The 21146-nt window shown below is 38.0% G+C and overlaps 2 protein-coding genes across 2 annotated transcripts in view; both read left to right on the top strand.

The window, feature by feature from the left end:
- The window catches only part of LOC135090723 (MAM and LDL-receptor class A domain-containing protein 2-like), a 106691-nt gene extending 94923 nt beyond the window's left edge, over positions 1–11768 (top strand). Inside the window, exons 141-162 of the mRNA XM_063987746.1 lie at positions 111–299; positions 410–546; positions 852–936; positions 1407–1573; positions 1903–2051; positions 2567–2702; positions 3133–3408; positions 3719–3860; positions 4039–4159; positions 4529–4772; positions 5441–5604; positions 6005–6148; positions 6578–6706; positions 7249–7422; positions 7649–7793; positions 8375–8551; positions 8671–8843; positions 8981–9128; positions 9374–9577; positions 10217–10427; positions 11048–11221; positions 11496–11768. Of these exons, the coding sequence (XP_063843816.1) occupies positions 111–299; positions 410–546; positions 852–936; positions 1407–1573; positions 1903–2051; positions 2567–2702; positions 3133–3408; positions 3719–3860; positions 4039–4159; positions 4529–4772; positions 5441–5604; positions 6005–6148; positions 6578–6706; positions 7249–7422; positions 7649–7793; positions 8375–8551; positions 8671–8843; positions 8981–9128; positions 9374–9577; positions 10217–10427; positions 11048–11221; positions 11496–11655 (3649 nt within the window). The 3' untranslated portion in view covers positions 11656–11768. The remainder of the gene's footprint in view (positions 1–110; positions 300–409; positions 547–851; positions 937–1406; positions 1574–1902; positions 2052–2566; positions 2703–3132; positions 3409–3718; positions 3861–4038; positions 4160–4528; positions 4773–5440; positions 5605–6004; positions 6149–6577; positions 6707–7248; positions 7423–7648; positions 7794–8374; positions 8552–8670; positions 8844–8980; positions 9129–9373; positions 9578–10216; positions 10428–11047; positions 11222–11495) is intronic.
- Positions 11769–14030: 2262 nt separating this feature from the next.
- On the top strand, positions 14031–20956 carry LOC135090721 (dolichyl-diphosphooligosaccharide--protein glycosyltransferase subunit 1-like). Its single transcript, XM_063987744.1, has 10 exons — positions 14031–14352; positions 15769–15879; positions 16165–16413; positions 16828–17024; positions 17430–17632; positions 17984–18098; positions 18686–18890; positions 19137–19319; positions 19508–19635; positions 20445–20956. The coding sequence occupies exons 1-10, from the start codon at positions 14086–14088 to the stop codon at positions 20599–20601; spliced, it is 1815 nt and encodes a 604-aa protein (XP_063843814.1). The 5' UTR covers positions 14031–14085; the 3' UTR covers positions 20602–20956.
- Positions 20957–21146: the final 190 nt, after the last annotated feature.

Below are 21146 nucleotides of genomic sequence, written 5' to 3'. Positions count from 1 at the left end.
AGAAAATGTATAAAAAGAATGTATAGATAAGTCTGTATCACTTAATAATTATCTGGCAAGTAAAATTTTGTAAGAGCTGTAATGATCTATATTCCTACATTTCACTACAGAAATGGAACCTCAGAGTCTGTGCAGTTAATGAACATAACTGGAGAGGTTGGAAACTACTGGGAAAAACAGACAGTGGAAGTAAAAATGCCTTCATGGCAAACCTTCCAATTGATTGTTGAAGGAGAGCTTGGCACTGGAGACCTTTCAGATATTGCTGTGGATGATTTTGTGTTTACACCTTATTGCAAGTAAGTAAAAGGAAAAGAAATGAGGGGGGTATGTAGTCATGTGCATATGTGTAGCTGTACTCTTATTGATGTTTGTATGTAGTGAATTAAGAGAGCTCTTTATATTTCAGACTAATGGGCACCCCTGACAGAAACTGCACCTCATTAGAACACCAGTGTAGGGACGGAACATGTTTACCAGTGGCTAGTCGCTGTAACTTTGCTGCTGAATGCCCTGATGGAGACACATCAGATGAGGAGGGCTGTGGTAAGTGAGGCATAGTTCATTAGTACCAAAAATCAATGTTTGTATTTTGTTAACAAATTGCTATATGATTAAACTAATACGGAGAATAAGCTTGAATTAGGAGTGGTTAAAAGAAGGCCACCTACCAGCAATAAGATTGTTTCCCCCATAGTTTGAAAGTAAACTGCATCCTTCATTTGCCAGAAGTATGAGACATAGGGACTGCTAAGGGGCTACAAGGTGGCCCAAAAGTATGAAGTACAGAGTAGGAACTTTATCTTGCATTTGTGGGTTTTTTATATTAAAGCAGTTTTATGTATTTTCAGTTTCAGAACATTGTACTTTTGAAGGTAAAGATTTGTGCAATTGGGAGATCAAGAATGGTGCAGAGAAGCAAGAAGATCTTTTCACGTATGTATCCCTCTTGTTTTACATGTTGGACAAATGTCATAATTTATAAAATCCAGTCATTACAATATAAGTTAGGGATGGTATTTCATAAAGATAGTAAGTACTTTAAATTAAATGTTTCAAGAAAATAAAGGATAGTCTTGTAATCCCACAATGACTTCCTTATCTTCACTGCACAACTGGAGGAAGAGGAGAAGCAAAGGAGAGGTGTAGGAGGAGATGGGTTAGGGAGAACAAGGAGGAAGAGAAGTAAGAGAGATATGTTAGAAAAAGATTGTTATGGAGAACAAGGAGGAAAAGGAGGGTAAGAAGAAAGGGAAGATATTGTTAGATGTGTTAAGAAGCATTGCTTGATGAGAATGGGACACACTTGAATTTTAAGTTTTCCAAGGAAAGGAATGGTAGTCATGTAATCTCTTCATGACTTTACTTTCAACTAATTTCTTACTCAGATTACCTGTCTTGTACAGATGGGTCTTGATACGTGGAGACGACCCCCTTGGCAACGGAGACCAGGAAGCATTCAAACCTATAGTGGACCACACCCATGGGGACTCCTCAAGCTACTATGCCTTCACTGCAGCCTCACCTGGAGACTATAAAAACTCTACAGACCTCATCACCACTCTGGCTATAGGTGAGATAGTCTTTTCTTTTATAACACTGAGGCAAAAAGGCATCCATTCAATATGGAAGGAAAAATCTCTCTCTCTCTCTCTCTCTCTCTCTCTCTCTCTCTCTCTCTCTCTCTCTCTCTCTCTCTCTCTCTCTCTCTCTCTCTCTCTCTCTCTCTCTCTCTCTCTCTCTCTCTCTCTCTCTCTCTCTCTCTCTCTCTCTCTCTCTCTCTCTCTCTCTCTCTCTCTCTCTCTCTCTCTCTCTCTCTCTCTCTCTCTCTCTCTCTCTCTCTCTCTCTCTCTCTCTCTCTCTCTCTCTCTCTCTCATAATTAATCTACTTTTATAATACAGGAGAGACCAGCACCATTTGCCGGCTCCGAATGTGGTACTGGCTATCAGGTCCCCAGCCAGGTTCCCTCCATGTGCAAATCATCTCAGAGTCAAATGAAGTTGTGGAAGCCTGGATGACAGATGGAAACCACGGGGATAAATGGCACTTGGTATGTGTAATATCAAGTCTTTCTTGTTCTAGTTGTTGATCAAAAAACTGCACTTTTTCCATGACATTCACAAGCAGGAATTTTAAGCAATTGTACAAAGATTTTTTTTACTTCTAACACTCATAGCAAAGTGACTTAATAATGGAGAACTCAGTCTTGAAGTTAAGCAATTGTGATGTATCACAGTATAGCTAAAAAGAAAAATCATTAAAAAATATACAAAAAATATAGGTAGAAGTTAGCCAACATGCAAAATTTTACATAATACATAATGATTTAAGTCATACTGTGTCACTGGATTGGTAGCAAAGCTATAAGTGCATTTCTCAGTTTACATGACGTACAACTTTTTAAAATTATCTAATGTATTTGCCCCATGTGTGTGAGGAACTTCAGGTGAAAAACATGAATCTGTCATATGTTTCTAATATCAATACATATTAATACTCATCCTTAACATCAAATAATGCTCTGGTTTTACATAATATAGTAATTGCCTTAATGTAAAACTTCAGGTCGAGGTGCCCTTGTCTCACTTGTCCAACCGAAAGGTCTCTGTACATGCCCGGCACAGCGAGTTCTACGTGGGAGCAGCAGCTGTGGATGATGTGGCCTTTGTTGGCTGTGTTCCCCCAATAATGCCTCCTAAAGGTTGGTATGGGGACTGACTTGTAGCAATACCATTATCACAAGGAGAGATATCACACACACACACACACACACACACACACACACACACACACACACACACACACACACACACACACACAATAACAACTAGGTAATTACACCATTAAATTCCAAAACTATAATTACATTTCCTTTGAATAATGCATACTCAGCACTTGTGGTAAACTTTTGTCTCTTAGGAATTAAAGGTGACTACATAATCTGAGGTATGTTTTCTGCATGTCAGAAAAGACTAACCCTGTGCTAAAACAATGTATACAACAATGATATAAGTAGATTATTGTATATTATTCAGTAATAAATTCATATAATTGTATGACTGTCAGTATAAATACATTTAATTGAGTAGTATACCTGCTTAAGAAACTAATAGAAACTTTTTTCTGCAAAGGCATGACATGTTCTGAGATGGGAAAAAACAAGTGCAAATCTGGAGCATGCATTGATAAGGATAAGACCTGTGATAAGTCTAATGACTGCTTTGACCAGTCGGATGAGGACTCCATCATGTGCATCCTTTACCCACAACGCTGTGATTTTGAATCTGGCTTGTGTGCATATTGGATCCAAGATATTGATAGTACTGCAAACTGGGTGGTGCACCAAGCCTCCCCAGATGCTGCTGGGTCACTGCCCAGCCTGGACCACTCCCTTGCCACCTCTGATGGTTAGTGTTAGAGTTTCATATTGCTCTGACTTGTATTTTAAAGCCACTTGCACTTTTTACCTGGTTACATCATAGAAAATTGGAATAAGATAGTAATTTTAAAATTATAATTATATACCTCAGCTAATCCATAAATTGGCAGATTTGAAAGATGCCCATTGTCCAAGTACTTATTGTGTAAGTTTAAGAGAAACTTATGTTCATCTATTAAGTCCTTCATCCTGAATTGTTCTATTGTATTTCACATTATAGGTAAGACAAGCTATTTCCTTCTCAGTTTGGATTTGCTTATTTTGCCTGTGTTTTTCAGGACACTTTTTGAAGCTTGATGGCACTAATGGGTCTGTGGCCCACCTCCACTCACTTGTCCAGCGTGGCACTACCAAGAACTGTTTCTTCAGGATGTGGTATCAGGTTCTGGGTAACATGCCTGACACCATTAGAGTTTACAAGTCAGTTTTATGTTGTGCATGAATTTCTCATTATTATTGGTGCAGAACTTTTTTTAATGTCTTTTTCTTCATTAACAATTTGATTTAGAAAATTTGATGATATTTAATTCCACTGTTAATGTTTTTTGAGGCATGAGTGAGTAATGCACAAAGCTTTCTTACAGTATTCATTTAACAGGCGTTACTCTTACTACGAGGGAGGCATGCAGCTGCTGGCAGAAATAGACAATTCTGTGCAGGGAGTGTGGATTAAGGTCAATCTGAACCTTTCAAATGCAACAGCCACTGATAGATACCAGGTGACCAGATCCACTCTTTTTCTTCCCTTGAGTTTCTTCAGGTGGAATTTATATATTATTTCTTACCTTTATTCCATAACCTGATTAATTTAGATTTGGATCTCCATTTTAAAGGATTTAAGTAGTGTGTGAATAAATGTGTCATAAAAATCACCAAGTAGTGTATTTTATCATCTTGTTACATGTACATTTCTCTCTAAATAGTAAATGTAGACACCACCTGGTCTGCCATGCAAGGAGAAATTCTGTAATGTGATATTCCCCTAGATTAAATTTACTTGCCAGTGGTGTCATTACTGCAAGATTTATTGCATGGAATACTTAAGGTGTGTAGGTGTGTTATCCTTGATGAGCATGTCTGGTGAACAGGTTGTTGTGGAAGGCATGGTGAGTGGCGCAGATTCAGGCCATGTGCTCCTTGATGACTTTTCCATGACACCATCATGTGAATCATCAAAAAACAATCAGCTTCCTGGAGAAGGTGAAGTCACCACACCCTCACCATTATGCCTTCCTGGACAACTCCTCTGTGATAATGGCAAATGCTACAATCCTATTGAGTCCTGCAACTTCTTGGATGACTGTGGGGATGGAACAGATGAGAAAGGATGCAGTGAGTTTTATTTCTTTCATTATTTTCTTGCTCTTTTTTCTTTGTAAATTTGAACACTTGAGTCTCTTTGTTGCATTATAGTGAATTACTCATGTGTCAGTTTACCTGATGAAGTAGGGTTATTTTATTTATTTATTTTTTTAAGAGGACCAAGGGCAATTAAAGAAATAGGGAGAAAAACACAAAAGGTGCCAGTTACTTTAGAGGATAGTACAAAAGCAAATATAAAATAATATGGGGATAATTATGATGAAAGGAGAATATTTCAGTGAGAGCTGACAAGACCAATAGGCAATGACATGCACTACTCCAGTACACTGCTGTGGGCTTGGAAGACATTTTTGGCACAGTATTGTGAATGATGGTGCCTTGAGGACAAAGCAAAAAAAAATAACTGAAGTTTTAAGTAGTGATTAGTGTTGATTGTTTATACGTAACAGTGATCTGAATTTAATTGGCTAGATGTGATGTCTGTTATATATAAACATTATGCATAGTTTTCTATTTTTTTTCTCTCTTTTATAACCATTACTAAAAGTGGCTGAAGGCAAGGAGGTTGGTTAGCTGATGGTAATGCTGCTGCTGCTGCTGCTGCTGCTGCTGATGATGATGATGATGATGATGATAATGAGAATGGCAGTGTTGATGATAATAATGTTTTATTATAGCCACAAGCTGTGACTTTGAAGATGATGATTGGTGTGGATGGTTTGAGAGTACAAGCAGCTCCATCCACTGGGCCATCTCAGGCTTCCCAGCTCTACCACCTGGCCCCAGTAGTGACCACTCTAACCACAAAGACACCCATGATCTCACCACAACCAAGGATGAGGTCAGCATATCTACCAATCTTATTAATATCTTCATATTTTATTGTTTCCAGTAAGAAAAAATGTTAGAATAATAGTTTGCAATTAACTGGAAATTCCATTGTTATAGAAAGACAGAACTGACAGAAGAAACAAAAGATCAACAGTAAAGATATAATGGAATATAACAAATATGTGCAGAGTGTGATGATTATATGATGTATATTTTTACATGCTTAGTTAATTAGAGTTAATGGCATGCAAAAATGTTATATTGATGCTTTTTGTGTTCTTTATCTTGTGACATTTGAACTTTTGGATTTAAAACAATAATTTTCCTGCATTACCTGACTGTCTCTTAATAAATTAAGCCTCTCTCAAATTTCCAAATGGTATTCCTTGATATCCCAAATGAAATTGCAGGGGAACGGAGGAGAGGTGGCAATATTGGAATCCCATACTTTTTCATCTGTGGGTCCACACTGCACTTTGGCTTTCTGGTCATACCTGGCCTTTGATGGAGATTCATCGTCTCTAACTCTCATCAGGAAATCAGAACAGGATGCAGTGAGTGTGATGCTTTGAGGTTGGGATGCACATACTGGAGATGGGATACTGTAAAAAGTTTGACAAATCAGTTACTTTATTTATATATTTTCCTGTAGCTTAATCTTTAGAATTAAAACAAACGTAAAGATTTTTTATTTTATTTGTTTTTGAACCAGCTTTATTTATTTTATTTATTTAGTTTTATTATGGAATAGTATTTAGGTTCTCTCTAGTCTGTGTCTTTTTGTATGAATAAATGAAGATGTTGAGTGTACATGGTATGTACATATAAGGTTATTATTTATTCTTTGATCTTATTAGGTACATATTTTGTTAAATGTTGTACTTTTGATTCTTACTTGGGTTGCCATCTTATATGTATGGAGAGGATACAGTGTAAAAGAAATTAATATGTGAAACTAAAAGATAATCCTGCACTCCATTCAGGCTGCTGGGAATCCATCAAAAATTCTGTGGACAGCATCATCTCTCAACAACTGGTCATCAGATTACGTACCAATTGCGGGCAAGAGAGACTTCACTCTTCTTTTCATGGCCACACATGGCAGAGGAAAGGTGTGAGCAAGTTGTCCAAATCATTGTGAACCAAATGAGTATTTCATTATTCTTGTTATATAAAAGATATGTTTGGGATCACATGAAGATCAGCCACCTCAGTAACTGTTAGGATGAGTTACATTAGGCTAAGTCAGATTGAGAGTGGTTAAGTTAAGTGACACTAAGTAATGTCACTAGCTTATAATCTAACCTGACCCATCCCAAAATAGCTGAGTTGGTCAATTTTCATATGATCTAGTATGTAATTTTAAGAGAATGTTACTTATATATATATATATATATATATATATATATATATATATATATATATATATATATATATATATATATATATATATATATATATATATATAATCTAGAACTTTACATAAATTCAAATATAAGTGGATGATGATTGTAAATCTGCACATGTATAAATAAGCATCTAAAAACTTTTTTCTTGTATCACAACCTGTCTAAGCTACCTGTGGGATACAGTGAAGCAAGAGAATTCTATGTTACTTAATTTTTTTTTTTATGCATACATTTCCCCTTTTTAGAATCACATTGCCCTGGACGACTTGGTGTTCCATAATTGCAAGCCTACTGATGAATGCCAAAGCAGCACAGACTTCCAGTGTTCGAGTGGTGACTGCATCCCACGCCAGTATGCATGTGATGCTAAGTATGACTGCTATGACAAGAGTGATGAGTTCCAGTGTCTACATGTTAAGGTGAGTATAAGTGGCGGCAGCATATCTTTTGTATGTATGTCATTAGATGCAGGAAAGGTTATATAGCATGAAAAAAAATATTTGTGTGGCCTTGTATCTCAAACAACCAGAGCTTTCCACCAGTTATATAATGGTGTTTTCTGTGTTAACAGGTCCACTTTAATTATAGTCTAGCATCATAAAGGAGAAAATACAAACCTTAAATAGGGAAACTCTTTTCATCTAGGGTGATTGCAACTTTGACTCTGGATCATGGCTGAGAGACTGTGCATACAGGCAGCGTGCAGATGATGACATGGACTGGCAGCAGGCCAGTGCCTCTGACCAGGATGGTACAGGCCCTCTACATGACCACACTCTTGCTTCCATAGGTATTAACATCAAATTCAACTCTTTAACTTCCTTTATTATATATATATTTACACAGACACCTTAATGATTCAAATGTGAATATGAATGCTAAATAAGAGTTGTAGGTATTGGAAAGTATCAGAATGTGAATAACGTTTCATAAAAATATACATGAAGTATCTGATACAAAAACTGTGTATGTATTTACACATTTCTTCATATTTACCTTTCATTTTATGCATCTCTCTCTCTCTCTCTCTCTCTCTCTCTCTCTCTCTCTCTCTCTCTCTCTCTCTCTCTCTCTCTCTCTCTCTCTCTCTCTCTCTCTCTCTCTCTCTCTCTCTCTCTCTCTCTCTCTCTCTCTCTCATCACTGTCTTACATGTGAATAGAATATCTAAATCATCTCTAATAAATTGATAGATGAATAAATACTGTTACAGATTTTTCAATGAATGTCTTTAAATTAAACATTGACCATTTAGAAACTTTTCATGAAATAATAATGAATAATAAAAGCTATGCCATACTGAAAAATCTTGATGCAGAAGCATAAGATGTGCTCTATAGTATTCTGATACCTTTGGCATGGTATCTCCACAGGCTATTATGTGTATGTATCCAGCAAAACTGGGGAACCTGGACTCTTGGCCCTTATGGAGACAGAATATGAATATCCAGCCTCACAGGGCATCTGCTACATACGATTTTGGTATTACATGCACACTGATAACGGTGCAGAAAATGTGGATATTGGAACCCTCAGGGTGTATTTGTCAGGTATGGTTTCTCCATTAGCATTATGCCTTCATACACATTTGAAAAGATTTTGTGTGAGCCAAGTTTTCAAGTATTTCTGTACTTCATACTCCTCTGATGTTTGTGTGGCATCCTTGCAGATCGATTCAATCAACGGTATCCTGTGGCCTCAGAGAGTGGCAACCATGATAAGGGGTGGAAGGAGGTGGTGATCCTTGTTAACATGAAAAATAACTATGTCGTCATGTTTGAAGCTGAAACAGGAACTTCAAAGCATACGTACATTGCAGTTGATGATGTATCCTTCACTCCTGTAAGTGTAAATAGCATTAGTTTAGAGTGTTGAAAGAGAGAGAGAGAGAGAGAGAGAGAGAGAGAGAGAGAGAGAGAGAGAGAGAGAGAGAGAGAGAGAGAGAGAGATGTTTTATCTTAAATTTTGTTTTCCTCCAGGAGTGTGAGACAGGTGTTGGTCCCCCTCCTATAAACAATACATGTGGGAATGGAGAACTGAGGTGTGGGTCTGGGGAGTGTATTCCTGAAAGCTACATCTGTGACTGCATTGCTGACTGTCTTGATGCATCTGATGAAGCCAACTGCAGTAAGTGGCCTGTGAAAGGACTGTAATTGTTTTAAGTGTCAGATCAGTGATTACTACAGTTTGATGTCATGCAGATTTGACATTAATGAAGTACATACATTGTCTAAGAGAAGCTGGATTTGAAAGATGACATGTCAGGATGGCATTCTGGTACCAGCTTCTTACAGGATCATATACTTGATACTAAGTAATAGTGGTGATTATGAATGAATCAGAATGATCATTGGTGAACATTCCTTCATCAGGCAACACATGTACCACTCTACACACAAGGCCCACCACCACCAGCAGCACCTCCACCAGCACTGTCAGCACCACAGCAAACCCTTATGCTTGCAGCAAGAAAGAATTCTCCTGTGAAGATACAGACCATACCTGCATTCCAGGACTTCTTCTCTGTGACAGTATTCCTGATTGTCCCAATAAGGCTGATGAAACACAGTGCCCTGGTAATCATTTAATTTTTTTTTATCTTTGTTTATTTTTTTCCCCATAATCTTATTATCTGTTATGTGATGGCAATTTTATTGGTGTGCAATCATGCACCATGTTACTTTTATTAATACATCAGTGCTTATTCCAGTTATCTTAAAGTTATATAAAGTTATCTTGTACTATTGCCTTTACTGACCAAAGATCAGCTTAAGTAACATGGAAAAATGGCAGTGACAGGAAGTGGAGGTTTAAGATTAAGATTCCTCATTTTCACAGTAAGATACTTGTCTGATTATATCATCTCACAGACTCATAGTTTCCCTTTTATTTTTTCAAACAGAAAAGTTTCACGGTGTAATACAGGATGTACTTTTCAGCAAATTATTTAAACCTTATTTGTTTCAACATTAAGAAAGTCAGACTGTTTTAAATTACCTTGAAAGGACTAAAAAGACTAAAACAGATGGGTTTGAATTTATTAGTCTCATTACAGGGAAAGCAATGGTAAGTCCTTAATACAGAATGATATATTATAGATTAAGGAATCAGTCTAGATGCTTTTAATGATATGGTGTTCATGTAAGATATTTTAAAATCAGATATATTGATACCTAAGACAGATTCTCAGAGGCAATGTTTCTTTGTTCTTCCAGAAAATTCCCACTGTGATCCAGGATTCTTTTACTGTGGTGACAAGTTCATGTCTAACCACCCATGCATGATCATGGACGATGTGTGTAATGGCATTGTGCAGTGTTTTACACATCAAGCTGATGAGTCCGTGTGTGGTGACTGTCCAAACAACTACTGCCAGAATAATGGAGTGTGTGCACCACAGGGAAGAGGAGAGCGTCCCGCTTGCAAGTAAGTTGTGATGGAGGTCACAAAACCTTTATTAGAAAGGAGGATATTGAGGTACACATCATTGTTTTATCTATTACATTAAAACTTGAATTTGGTGCTAATAAGTTTTTACCTTTAATTAAAATCTAGTTAAATAGAGTCTTAAAAATAAGCATTTTATTATCATATGCTAAAGAATATACTTTGTGATTGGATGAAATATGATCAATATGTATTTAAACAAGTAACTGTGAATTTTCTGCCTGTCAAAGGGACTAGTTTTTTAGCAAACATGCATTAGAACTAATTGTTTTTAAGGGTCTATGCACCTAATTCTTTTTGCATTGAACTGGATTACTGCATTCTGCTTATTTTATCCTACCTGCATTCCACATGTATGGAGAATTGCTAGTTGTATAAGCAGGATAGTTGTTTAAGCAGGATTACCTGAGATAGCACATCAACAGATGAAGGGCACCACAGTCCTCTTGCTCTATTCCTTTTATGGCCTGCAGGAAATACAGGTGGCAGTATTCTTTCATTCCAGCTGGGGTGTGTGCAGCCAAGTCATGTCCACCAATCTACATAAATAAAAATTTAATGTTATGTGTGATTTTTTATATATGAATTTATTTATACAGTTGTTCAGCTGATTATACTGGGGACCGTTGTGAGGTGCCTGTCTCCATCACCACCACTGTTTCACCCACGACTGGAGAACTTGATCCAGGGGCCATTGCTGGCATTGTCTTTGGAGTCTTGTTTGCCATCATCATTGGAGTTGTAGGCTTTTTCTATTTCAAGAATAAGAGAAGGTAAACACTTATGTCTCTTGTATCTTATCCGAATTATTTTTGTATGTGCAAAATCATATGTCAGTCTTACATTTAAGATTTTAAATCATTATAAGGAGAATGAAAATAAGGAGAGGTAGGGAATGTGTAAGAATCTCCTATGAAGAGAAGTAGGAGTGAAGAAATAGGTCCATGGGTTTTCATTTGATTTATCTATTTTTTTATGTATTTGTTTTTGTATTTTATGTTTATTTGTTTATCTATTTTATTTATTTATCTATTTTTTTTTTTTCAGAATCGTGCAGGAAACCCCAAGAAGTCCTTGGGAGTTGGAGGAGCACCAACATTATGTGGGACCAGACCTGCCAGTGCCCAGTAGTGATGATATCCCACTGGAGGATCTTGACAACAGCTCTGTCTCAGATTCAGTCTCCAATCCCAGCTTCGTTCCATAATTCCCTCTGAGTAGCTGAGTAGTGATGTTCCAGATGTTCAGGGATTATTATTTGTTAAGAATTAATTTTTTAATTTAGTACCTTTTTGAGTTAGGATTTATATAGATACAAAATATTAATTACTACCAGTAATGTTTATAGTATGTTGTGAGAATGAGAGCAAAATATGAATGCATGTTTAAGGTTACCATTTCATTCATTCATTCATTATATATATATATATATATATATATATATATATATATATATATATATATATATATATATATATATATATATATATATATATATATATATATACCTTACTAAATGCCATCCAGCATGTACAGTAGAAGAATGGTCTTGTTCATAAAAAGCAATGATAATATGTTAAGTGGATGTAAATGTGCTCACATACATATTAGATAGTCATGGATGGAATCCACATACAGGCAAGAATCCTCTTCCCTGAGTGACCCTGTATCATCCTGTGATAATAAATGTAAATAATAATTTTATCATAAAGTATTGGTGTTATTTATCCAACCAGTTAATTATCCTATTCAAATTCAAGACCTGCCCTTTTGGAAGACATCAGACTATAATGTGCATTATTGTCTTGCTGCAGGAAGATTAAATCAACCAATTGAAAATTTTCAAACCTTTTCCATTGCATTCTTCCATTTGCTGGGCAGGAATTACTATTGCCCGGATGCAATCTAATATTGGTCTTCATATCATACAGCAAATATAGATTAGGGATGAGTCAGTACAAAGAAGACTGACTGAAATAGTTAAGAGTGTAAGACATAAACCATTCAATGAGATGTTAATACATCTAACAAAAACTAGGGTTCTGGGATGACTTGTTTGAGGTGTTTGAATGGGTAAAAGAGTTAACAAGGATATAAATATAACAGATAAGCTCCTTATGTGATATTGGTTGATGGTGCTGTCTGAAACCATACCATCACCATGAGAAGAGAACACCAGACAACCTTAACAAAATTTACTTACACTTGGTAGTTAACAGACATGAAATCAAATGAACTAGTAAAGCGTGTCAAAGACCAAAACATCAAGGAATCAGCTGACCTGCAAAGCATTAAAAACTGACAAAAAAAAAAAAAATAAATAAATAAATGAATAAATAAAAAAACAAGTTCAGTGAGTTGATTTCTGGCTGGATAAAGAAACAGTTTTTCATAACAAAAATTGCAGTCATCACCAGTGTTTATGATTTTACTGCAAGGCAAAGACTTCTAATATTTCAAATGATGTTGGGGTGGATAGGACTGTAAAGCTAGACATCACACTAGGCTATAACTCATAATGTTTTGGTGGAAGGCCTTCAGTGTGAAAACAGACAAAATTCAGATTGTTTTTTAGATTATTCCAAGATAGTACAGTATTAAACAGAGCTGAAGGAAGGAAGTTGGTCCTCAAGTAATGTGGTATACGGCTAAAGTGACTGTCCACAAGTTGCTAGTGAAGAATCAAGGAGCCTCAAGAGAAAATTACTTCTTGCAGACCTTTTTTTTATTCCCAGTTCTCAAGGTGAAACTTGCAAAGTTCTGTGTACCAGGTAGCCCATTTATACACGCTTATAGATATTGTATCCATCTATGGTCCTGTCAAAGAAAAGTCAGAATGAATCTCAGGAGCATCATATCCCTCTGCTATGTCCATGGATGATTATGGCAGTCAGCAGAGCAGGAAGGAAATGAAAATCCTGTTCCTAGGAACACGAATGAAGAATCAAAATGATGCTTGCTTTATCCAATATATTCAATGATCTCATACAAATCAAGTTGAGAACTTGAAAAAATCTTTGAAGGTGAAGAGTTCAAGGAAACACTCAATACATTTTAACGACTCTCAAATTGATTGATATAAAGTGCCATAATAACTGGGTGGTATGGCGCCACTTTAACGGACAGTAAGCAAGTATAAATAGGTATGTCAACCTGCTTAATTATATTCTGTACTAAATGTGTTATTACGGCGCTCGCAGGCAAGGCAGGGAAGGGAGCAGCCTTTTGTGTATGGAAGCGGTCATTCCCATTTATTTAATGTTTATGATTAGTTAATACCACTATACTGAAAGTAGAGCTATATATATATTTCCTCTATCAGGTATTTTGCGAGTGCTAATGCAGCGCTGAACACAATTTTTGACATTTCACGAGGCGCATTTTGACGCTCATACGGGACTCAAAATTGTCACAATAATTCCTTTGTATATAAATAAGCTCATAAGTTACCACGTATCGTAACATAATAGTTTAAATTTATACTAAGAGTAGTGGCGGAAACAGGAGTGTGGGTAAGGATAAGGGGTGGGCAGGGTGAGGTGAGATGTGAGGTTCGCCTGGCGCTGCTCAGGTGTCAGGGGGGGGCAGGGGGCGGCTGTTGTCACTCTGTGGTTGGCTGGCGGGCGGCGCTGTGTGGATGTGTGCACTAACCACCATACACCGGGGGAGCATGCGGCTGTTGGTGTGCCTGGTGGTGGCCGTGACGGGCGTGGTGGCTGCCCAGGATGGCATTAACAAGGACCTCATCAACAAGAAGATCGAAAGGAAGCTGGACATTTCATCCCAGCTGGTTAAGGTGACGCAGAAGATCACACTGGAGAATGGCGGGCCCGCGCCGGTAAGGGCCTTTCTGGTCACCCTCACCCAGGTGGAGAAGGACAAGCTGTCATACATGAACGTGCAGGTGAGTTTCAGGTGCAGGCGTGGGTGTCCCCATGGCAGGTCTAGGAGGTAGTGGGAGGGAGTTACTTGTTCTTCACTAATTCCTCCATGATGGAGGCATTGGCTGGCTGGGTGTATTTGATGCACCTCTGCTACCGTGTGTGTATGGCAAGGGCGTTCACATCCTGATGTGAACGCCCTTGCCATATATCGGTGCATTCCTTGCTCTGTCATCCGAAACCGCGCAGCAGACGCCGGGTGCTATCGTCCTACTGCGGGTGTGGGATTACGAATATAACTTAGGCCATATAATTTCGGGACTGACTAGTTCAGGGTTAAATGTAATGTCCTATAAATCGTGATCTTCGCAGTGAAGAAATCAGCAGTGAAATTAAAGCTGCATTAAGCGGAGTGCCTTGGGCATATGGTACATCCTATGGCTTTGAAATCATGGTAAGATTGTTGGTATAAATGTATGATATTCAGTGAAGTTCATGGAATTTGGCGAATGTGTAGGGAGATTCAAATGAAGCTTAAAATCGGTTTGTTTCAGATTTTATTTTTTAATCACTTTGAAATGAAAGTAAATCTTACTAATAGTGGCTCCTGTATACTATTGTTGCCCCTCTCCAGTAGTTAGGGTCCTGGTGAGGAAGTGGAGTTTGCCCACTAGGTACTCAAGGTTGTTATTCCTGGAGTGAGGCGGCAATAGAATACAGAAGGAGCATGTATTTTGAGTCTTGGCTGCTCCATTAGCCTTTTGATGTTGTGAATCTTGGTTGTTTAGCGCTTGTACATTATTTGTAAAGATGTTTTTAGTTGTAAAGCAGAGAAATAAAAATCAACACCCTCCATGTCAGCATCTGGATAAGGACTAAGGGCCTCCTGTGTGTATCTAGTCCAGCAGACTGTCAGCTGGCACAGGTGGTGAGAGGAATGACATGACAAAATTTACAAGGAAAAAAAAGCCATGTGCTTGTGTGCACGTCTGGCTATGGCATAATAGCACAGGGCTTTGAAATCTCTTAAGGAGACTCTTTAAATTCTACAGAAATAGGCTTCATCACCTGGTAGTACATGGCATCCCTGGCATGTTGAGTGGAAAAAACTAATTTTGTCCTTTTTAAAAATATTAGTAAAAAATTACCCCAGTCACCTCCCTTAACTTAAACTTAGTCTAAGCTAAGAAATAAAATTAAGGTACATTAGTATGGCTTCCTTCACATATATTTATTGTGCAGTCCTTGACCAGTCTCTTGTACATTAAGAAGGGGATTTGAGAAAACACATTGCTAGCCAGTGGAGACATGCATGATTTTGTGGGATGGGACAAGAGACTTGTGCACCAACTCTGGTGCCCCTATGCATTGAATATTCATATTAAGGAAAATCCAGGTACATATAAAAATCACGGTAGTAATAAAAGGTTTTCTTTCAGTCTGGCAGCTCTGTCCTAAAAGTATCAGAGGCTCAGGTTGCTGAGCATCGAGACCTGGCCTTCTTCCGGGTGGACCTGCGAGACCCATTGCAGCCTGGGAAGACTGCCAATGTAAGTCTCAAGGAGCACGTTGGGAGGTGGGACCAGCCTTTGACCACAAGTTTCAGTTTATATGCTATAATCATTCCATCTGCTGCATTGATAAAATTGTTACTGGTCTGTCATTTCTTTCTTTCACTAAGTAAAATTTCTAAGAGAAGTAAGTGCAAGGATACTTGTGTTCCTTTGCTATTCTTACAGATGTGTCAGATATGAGCCAATAACCATCTTGGCACGTGTAGTGTTATTAGCAAGGTGTGTCCCTGACAAGTGAGTAAACAGACTTACTTTCCTCAGGTGGAGGTGGAAATGATAATGACACAGTTGCTGGAGCCGTACCCTGCCTACATCCAGCAGGGAGAGAAGCAGCTGGTGCGCTACACTGGCAACCACTATGTGCTCACCCCCTACACCACCACCACACAGACCACCACTGTCACCCTCCCGTCCCCAAACATTGAATCTTACTCTCGCCTCAAGCCCACCACCCACACTGACACCTCCATCACCTATGGTTCCTATGAAGGTGTGGCTGGCTTCACTGTGGTGAGTACAAGTTTCATTCTGGAAAACATATTTGAATTATTCTTATTTTAGATTGAATACTGGATCAAAGCAACTGAGTTACTGTTGCTACATAGTTTTGGATAAAATTAAGAATGCGGATTTATATTTTTGTTTTTGACTGCCCAGGTAGGTTTAATCTGTCATAATGCTTGCTCATGTCTGTCAGCTCTTAGCTTCTCTTTCACTCACATGTACCCTTTCATCTTACTCATTAAGTATTTCCCAGTGCCCAGACCTATCTGGTTCCTACCTGGTAAGTTTGAGTACTGGGAAATATTATCCCATTAAAACCTTCACCGGCATGTAGCTGAGGGCACTTTCTAAAAGTACTTGAATGAATTACTTTTTCTTCATAGACTCTATGGTGGCAGTGATGGAAGTTACTGTTTTCAGGATCCAATGACTATCCACTATGAGAACAACTCACCTTTCCTGATGGTCAGCAAGCTGGAGCGGATCATTGAGGTGTCTCACTGGGGGAACATTGCTGTGGAGGAGACTCTTGATGTCCTTCACACTGGTGCCAAACTCAAAGGACCATTCTCTCGCTATGACTACCAGCGGGAACACAATAGCTACTCCAGCATCAAGTAAGCAAAGCAGGGAGAGGGAGAAGGTGGAACAAGACAAAGAAAAGGTCATATATATATATATATATATATATATATATATATATATATATATATATATATATATATATATATATATATATATATATATATATATATATAAATTTTTTTTTTCCCGAGTTAAAAAAAGTATGTCATTGAAAGCTTTAAAACATAGCAAAATATGTGAGGTGCAAAAATGGTGAGGTGCAAATGGAGTGCAAAAATCAAAGTTGTGAGAATTTAGTCTTGTTTGCCTAAGTTGTGCATATGATTTCCATTACATTGAACTGTATTCTACTTTTATATTATATACCACCTCCAGAATACCTAAGGAATTACCTGGTATACATTTAATGGTTAGAACTTATTACATTTTCTTAACAGATCTTTCAAGACGATCATCCCAGCATCTGCCAAGGACGTATATTACCGGGATGAGATTGGCAACATTTCCACGTCACACATGCGCATCCAGGATGATGCTGTTGAGCTAGACTTGAGGCCAAGGTTCCCTCTCTTTGGGGGATGGAAGACCCATTATAAAATTGGCTACAATGTGCCTTCATATGAGTATCTTTACAGCTCTGGTAAGCTCACTATCTGCTTGTAGAGTTCATGTATTTATTTTTGGCAGATGCTTTGTCTAGTAGACATGAATTATATAACAATTAAAAAGTAAGGGAGGCTGGAAGAAGCCAAGAAGCATACATGTGGCAGTCCCTGTGTAAATTATGCTTATCTATGTATACATGTTATCACAGTCCATAGATTTATATAGTCTTGACTTTCTCTTTGGAATAGTTGATAAACACACACAAGTTATAGGGCTGCTCTCACACACAGAAGAGCAGGATTGTTGGCCTTTTCTCTCTCACATGCACTCATACACAAGTGTGGGATTGCAGATTATGAATCATGAAATAATTAATCATTTCCAGGTGATGAATACATTTTGAAGATGAGGATTTTGGACCATGTCTTTGATGACGTTACAATTGATGAACTGAAGCTGACTGTTATCCTGCCAGAGGGAGTTCGTAACGTTGCTTTTGAGTAAGTTGTACTGTACAGAAGTGGAATTGATGCTGTGTGAGAGAACATATTCCTGTGAAGTAAAAGTATGATCTTGAATTGTATGGAATGTGAAAAAGAATGGGAGAAGTAAAGGTGCTAGAATGTACAGGGATGACATGCATGGATTATTATGAGCTTATATCTGTTGTAGCCACTCTATCAAGAGTTCCCATAAGTAGGAGTCATGGTAGATTGACTTAGCTGTTTAAGTGCTGTAGTCACTGTCATAAAACAATAATGACTGGCAGCATAAAAGTAATCTTACACATGATTAAATTTATCCTCAGGCATTTTGTGAGGTGACACTTGAAAAAAAATAAATAAATACTACACAAAATCACTGTTTTGTGCTGTTTATGAATGTTGTGTTATGGTGTTGCTCTCTCATGCAGTAGGAATGACTTTAATGGAGCTTTAGGATAATGTGTTCTTTGTGTCCCATTAGTTAGAATACAGAAGGGAATATTGACATATTTACCTTAGATTTAGGCAAGATCAAAGTTCAGCATTGTTTGCCTTACCTTTATCACTACCGCCTGGAAAGTAGAAGAAATTTATTTTCCCAGGACTCCTTACCCCATGGAGCGTCTTCCTGACACTGTCCACTACACATACCTGGACACAGTGGGTCGTCCTGTAGTCTCTGTCACAAAGAGAAATCTAGTGGAAAGTCACATCCAAGACTTCACACTCCACTACAAGTTTCCTGCTATCCTTATGTTGCAGGAGCCCCTTCTTGTTGTCATTGCTTTCTTCATCCTCTTCCTGACGGTGAGATTTCATTGTGTTTTTTCTTTGTGATATTTTGTATAGAAAGGTATTTTTTGTTTCAAGCAAGAAAAGTTGATTAAGAGTCATGTGATTTTCTGGAGAAGGATAAATTGGACTGGCCCAGAAACAAAAGATGTTATATAGTAATGAAATTCTCATCACACTTGGTTGATAAGTTTGAAGTTTGTTTTGTACGTAACCCACAGTTCTCTTGACATAGATAACTAGCTCATCCCTCACCTGCAGGTTATTCTGTACGTGCGTCTCGACTTGACTCTAAGCAAGGATGATGCGACGGAGGCAAAGATGAGAGTGTCTTCCCATTGTGAGCAAGTGCACACCCACCATGAGAAGCGAGCACGTCTCTATGAAAAGCTGGAGGAGGAGATACAGAAACTGAAGAGCTCAAAGGATGTCACTCACTCACAGGTGAGGAAGTCAGGTTATTTAACTCTATAGCTTGTATCATATTATTCAAAGCCGTAAGAAATGTATTAAAAGTGTGAAAATTTACTCTGCTTCATCTTCATGTCTGTGAAAGTAAGGTAGTGTTAGTAATATTGGATACTTGTAACACATTCACTTTTGTAGCTCAGATTCGATTTTTAAAATTTCAGACTGCTACCAAGAAGATACAAGGCAGCATCCGTGATGAGACCCAAGCCATCTCCGATTTGTCTGCAAAGATTCGCCTTGATAATGCAGAGTATGCTGAGAAGGTGGCTGAACTCCAGAAGCTTGACAAGTAAGGATGAAAATTTAGGAATGGGAGGAGTGAATGAGAATTTTCTGATGCACATTTAGCAACTGAATCTCAAAAGCTTGTATGTGAATAGCTCAGATATAACAAAAGGGGATGAAGTATTAGATGGAGGTTGATGTATTTACTTAAAGGTAGGAAATGTTAGATTTTTATTCACTCCAAATTTTCCAGTGGCTTGAAAAATGTGGATAAGACCCAGAACATTTACTGAACTGTTTATTTGTTTGGTATTTTCACTTCACCTTGGAACATAAACTTGCATTTAAGTCTTGTATCCTGAGGAAAGGACTAAATATAATGACTGCACCATCACATCCCCTAATATTTGTGAAGCATAAATAAACATGTGTGTGTTTAAACTGCTCTGAGCCTCTAGTTTGTCTGAAAACATACCAAATGCTACCTCTGAGAGGCAGTGATCAATCTGTCTCTGATGCCTTTTTCCAATTATCCCCAAGCAGGTGGTCAGTGCAGAAAAGCCTCGACCTCTTCATGTGCAAACTAAAATACTTGGCGTTTACTAACACCTTTCACATGTGTACTCCTTTACCTCATCCTGAGTGGCCTTCTCGTATTAGCTCCTCCAACTTTTGCTTTGTTCTCTCAATATGGCTGTGCCATCTCAGGATGTTCCTTTTTACTCATTTCACAACTTCATAATTTCGATCACTTGCACTGATCCCCATAATATGTGTATATGTCAGATATACACTTACTGTGCCCTATTCTATGTCCAGGTCATCGGCTGTGTATTTCTCTCATGAATGAGACATTGCTTTCTTTTGTTGCAGGACGTTGCGTGAAAGTGTGGTGCAGCAGCTGACCAATGTGGAGAAGCTGGTGGCTGGCAAGATGAGCAAGCAGCAGTACATGGATGCTGAGGCACCACTGCACAAGAAGAAGGAAGAAGCTCTTGAAAAGATCAAGGTGCTGCTGGGCAACATTTGAGTTTTTTTCCTCTAATACAAAAGCCAGTGCTTACAAGACTGCCATTCCATTTAACTGCTCTATAAAAACAACTTTTCTGTGATGTGTTCTGCAGTGTTGTGCTAGTGGATGGCCATTGTTGGAGAGTACAGGTGGGGTTCTGTTGGTGAGCCCATTGCTAGGGAAACAGATTTTTCTTTGTGTGCTTGTTTAATTTTTCATGACATGATTGTTTTCTACGTAAGTGCAGATGTGGTGGTGTTTTATTGAGATCAGTGACAAATTATTTTCCTGATTTGCTTACACCTTATAAATTCATAGAGGGAAGACATGTTAGTGTAAGGAGGGTTGTTAATAAAAAAAAATAAATATAAAAGTCTGCCCTTTTATTACATAGTTTTGCCTCTTGCAATATGAAGTTTGTCATGTTCGTTCTTGTCATTTTGGTGAGACTAGCCAGCCATGAGAAAGGATGCTCCATTGAGTGCTGTGGTGAAAGCATGAACTATAACAACTATTATAACATGGTCTTGAAAATTCTGACGATATACAGAGAGGAGACAAGG

The sequence above is a fragment of the Scylla paramamosain genome, chromosome 35 (genome assembly GCF_035594125.1).
Source record: "Scylla paramamosain isolate STU-SP2022 chromosome 35, ASM3559412v1, whole genome shotgun sequence".
In the NCBI taxonomy this organism is placed as follows: Eukaryota; Metazoa; Arthropoda; class Malacostraca; order Decapoda; family Portunidae; genus Scylla; species Scylla paramamosain.
The sequence above is the reverse complement of the archived record's forward strand: the minus strand, read 5'-3'. Positions and strand labels throughout refer to the sequence as shown.

Coding starts and splice junctions, on each gene's coding strand:
- LOC135090721 (XM_063987744.1), top strand. CDS start 14,086: ATGTGTGCACTAACCACCATACACCGGGGGAGCATGCGGCTGTTGGTG. Junction 17,025..17,429: donor AATAGCTACTCCAGCATCAA/GTAAGCAAAGCA, acceptor TTTTCTTAACAG/ATCTTTCAAGACGATCATCC. Junction 18,099..18,685: donor GTTCGTAACGTTGCTTTTGA/GTAAGTTGTACT, acceptor TTATTTTCCCAG/GACTCCTTACCCCATGGAGC.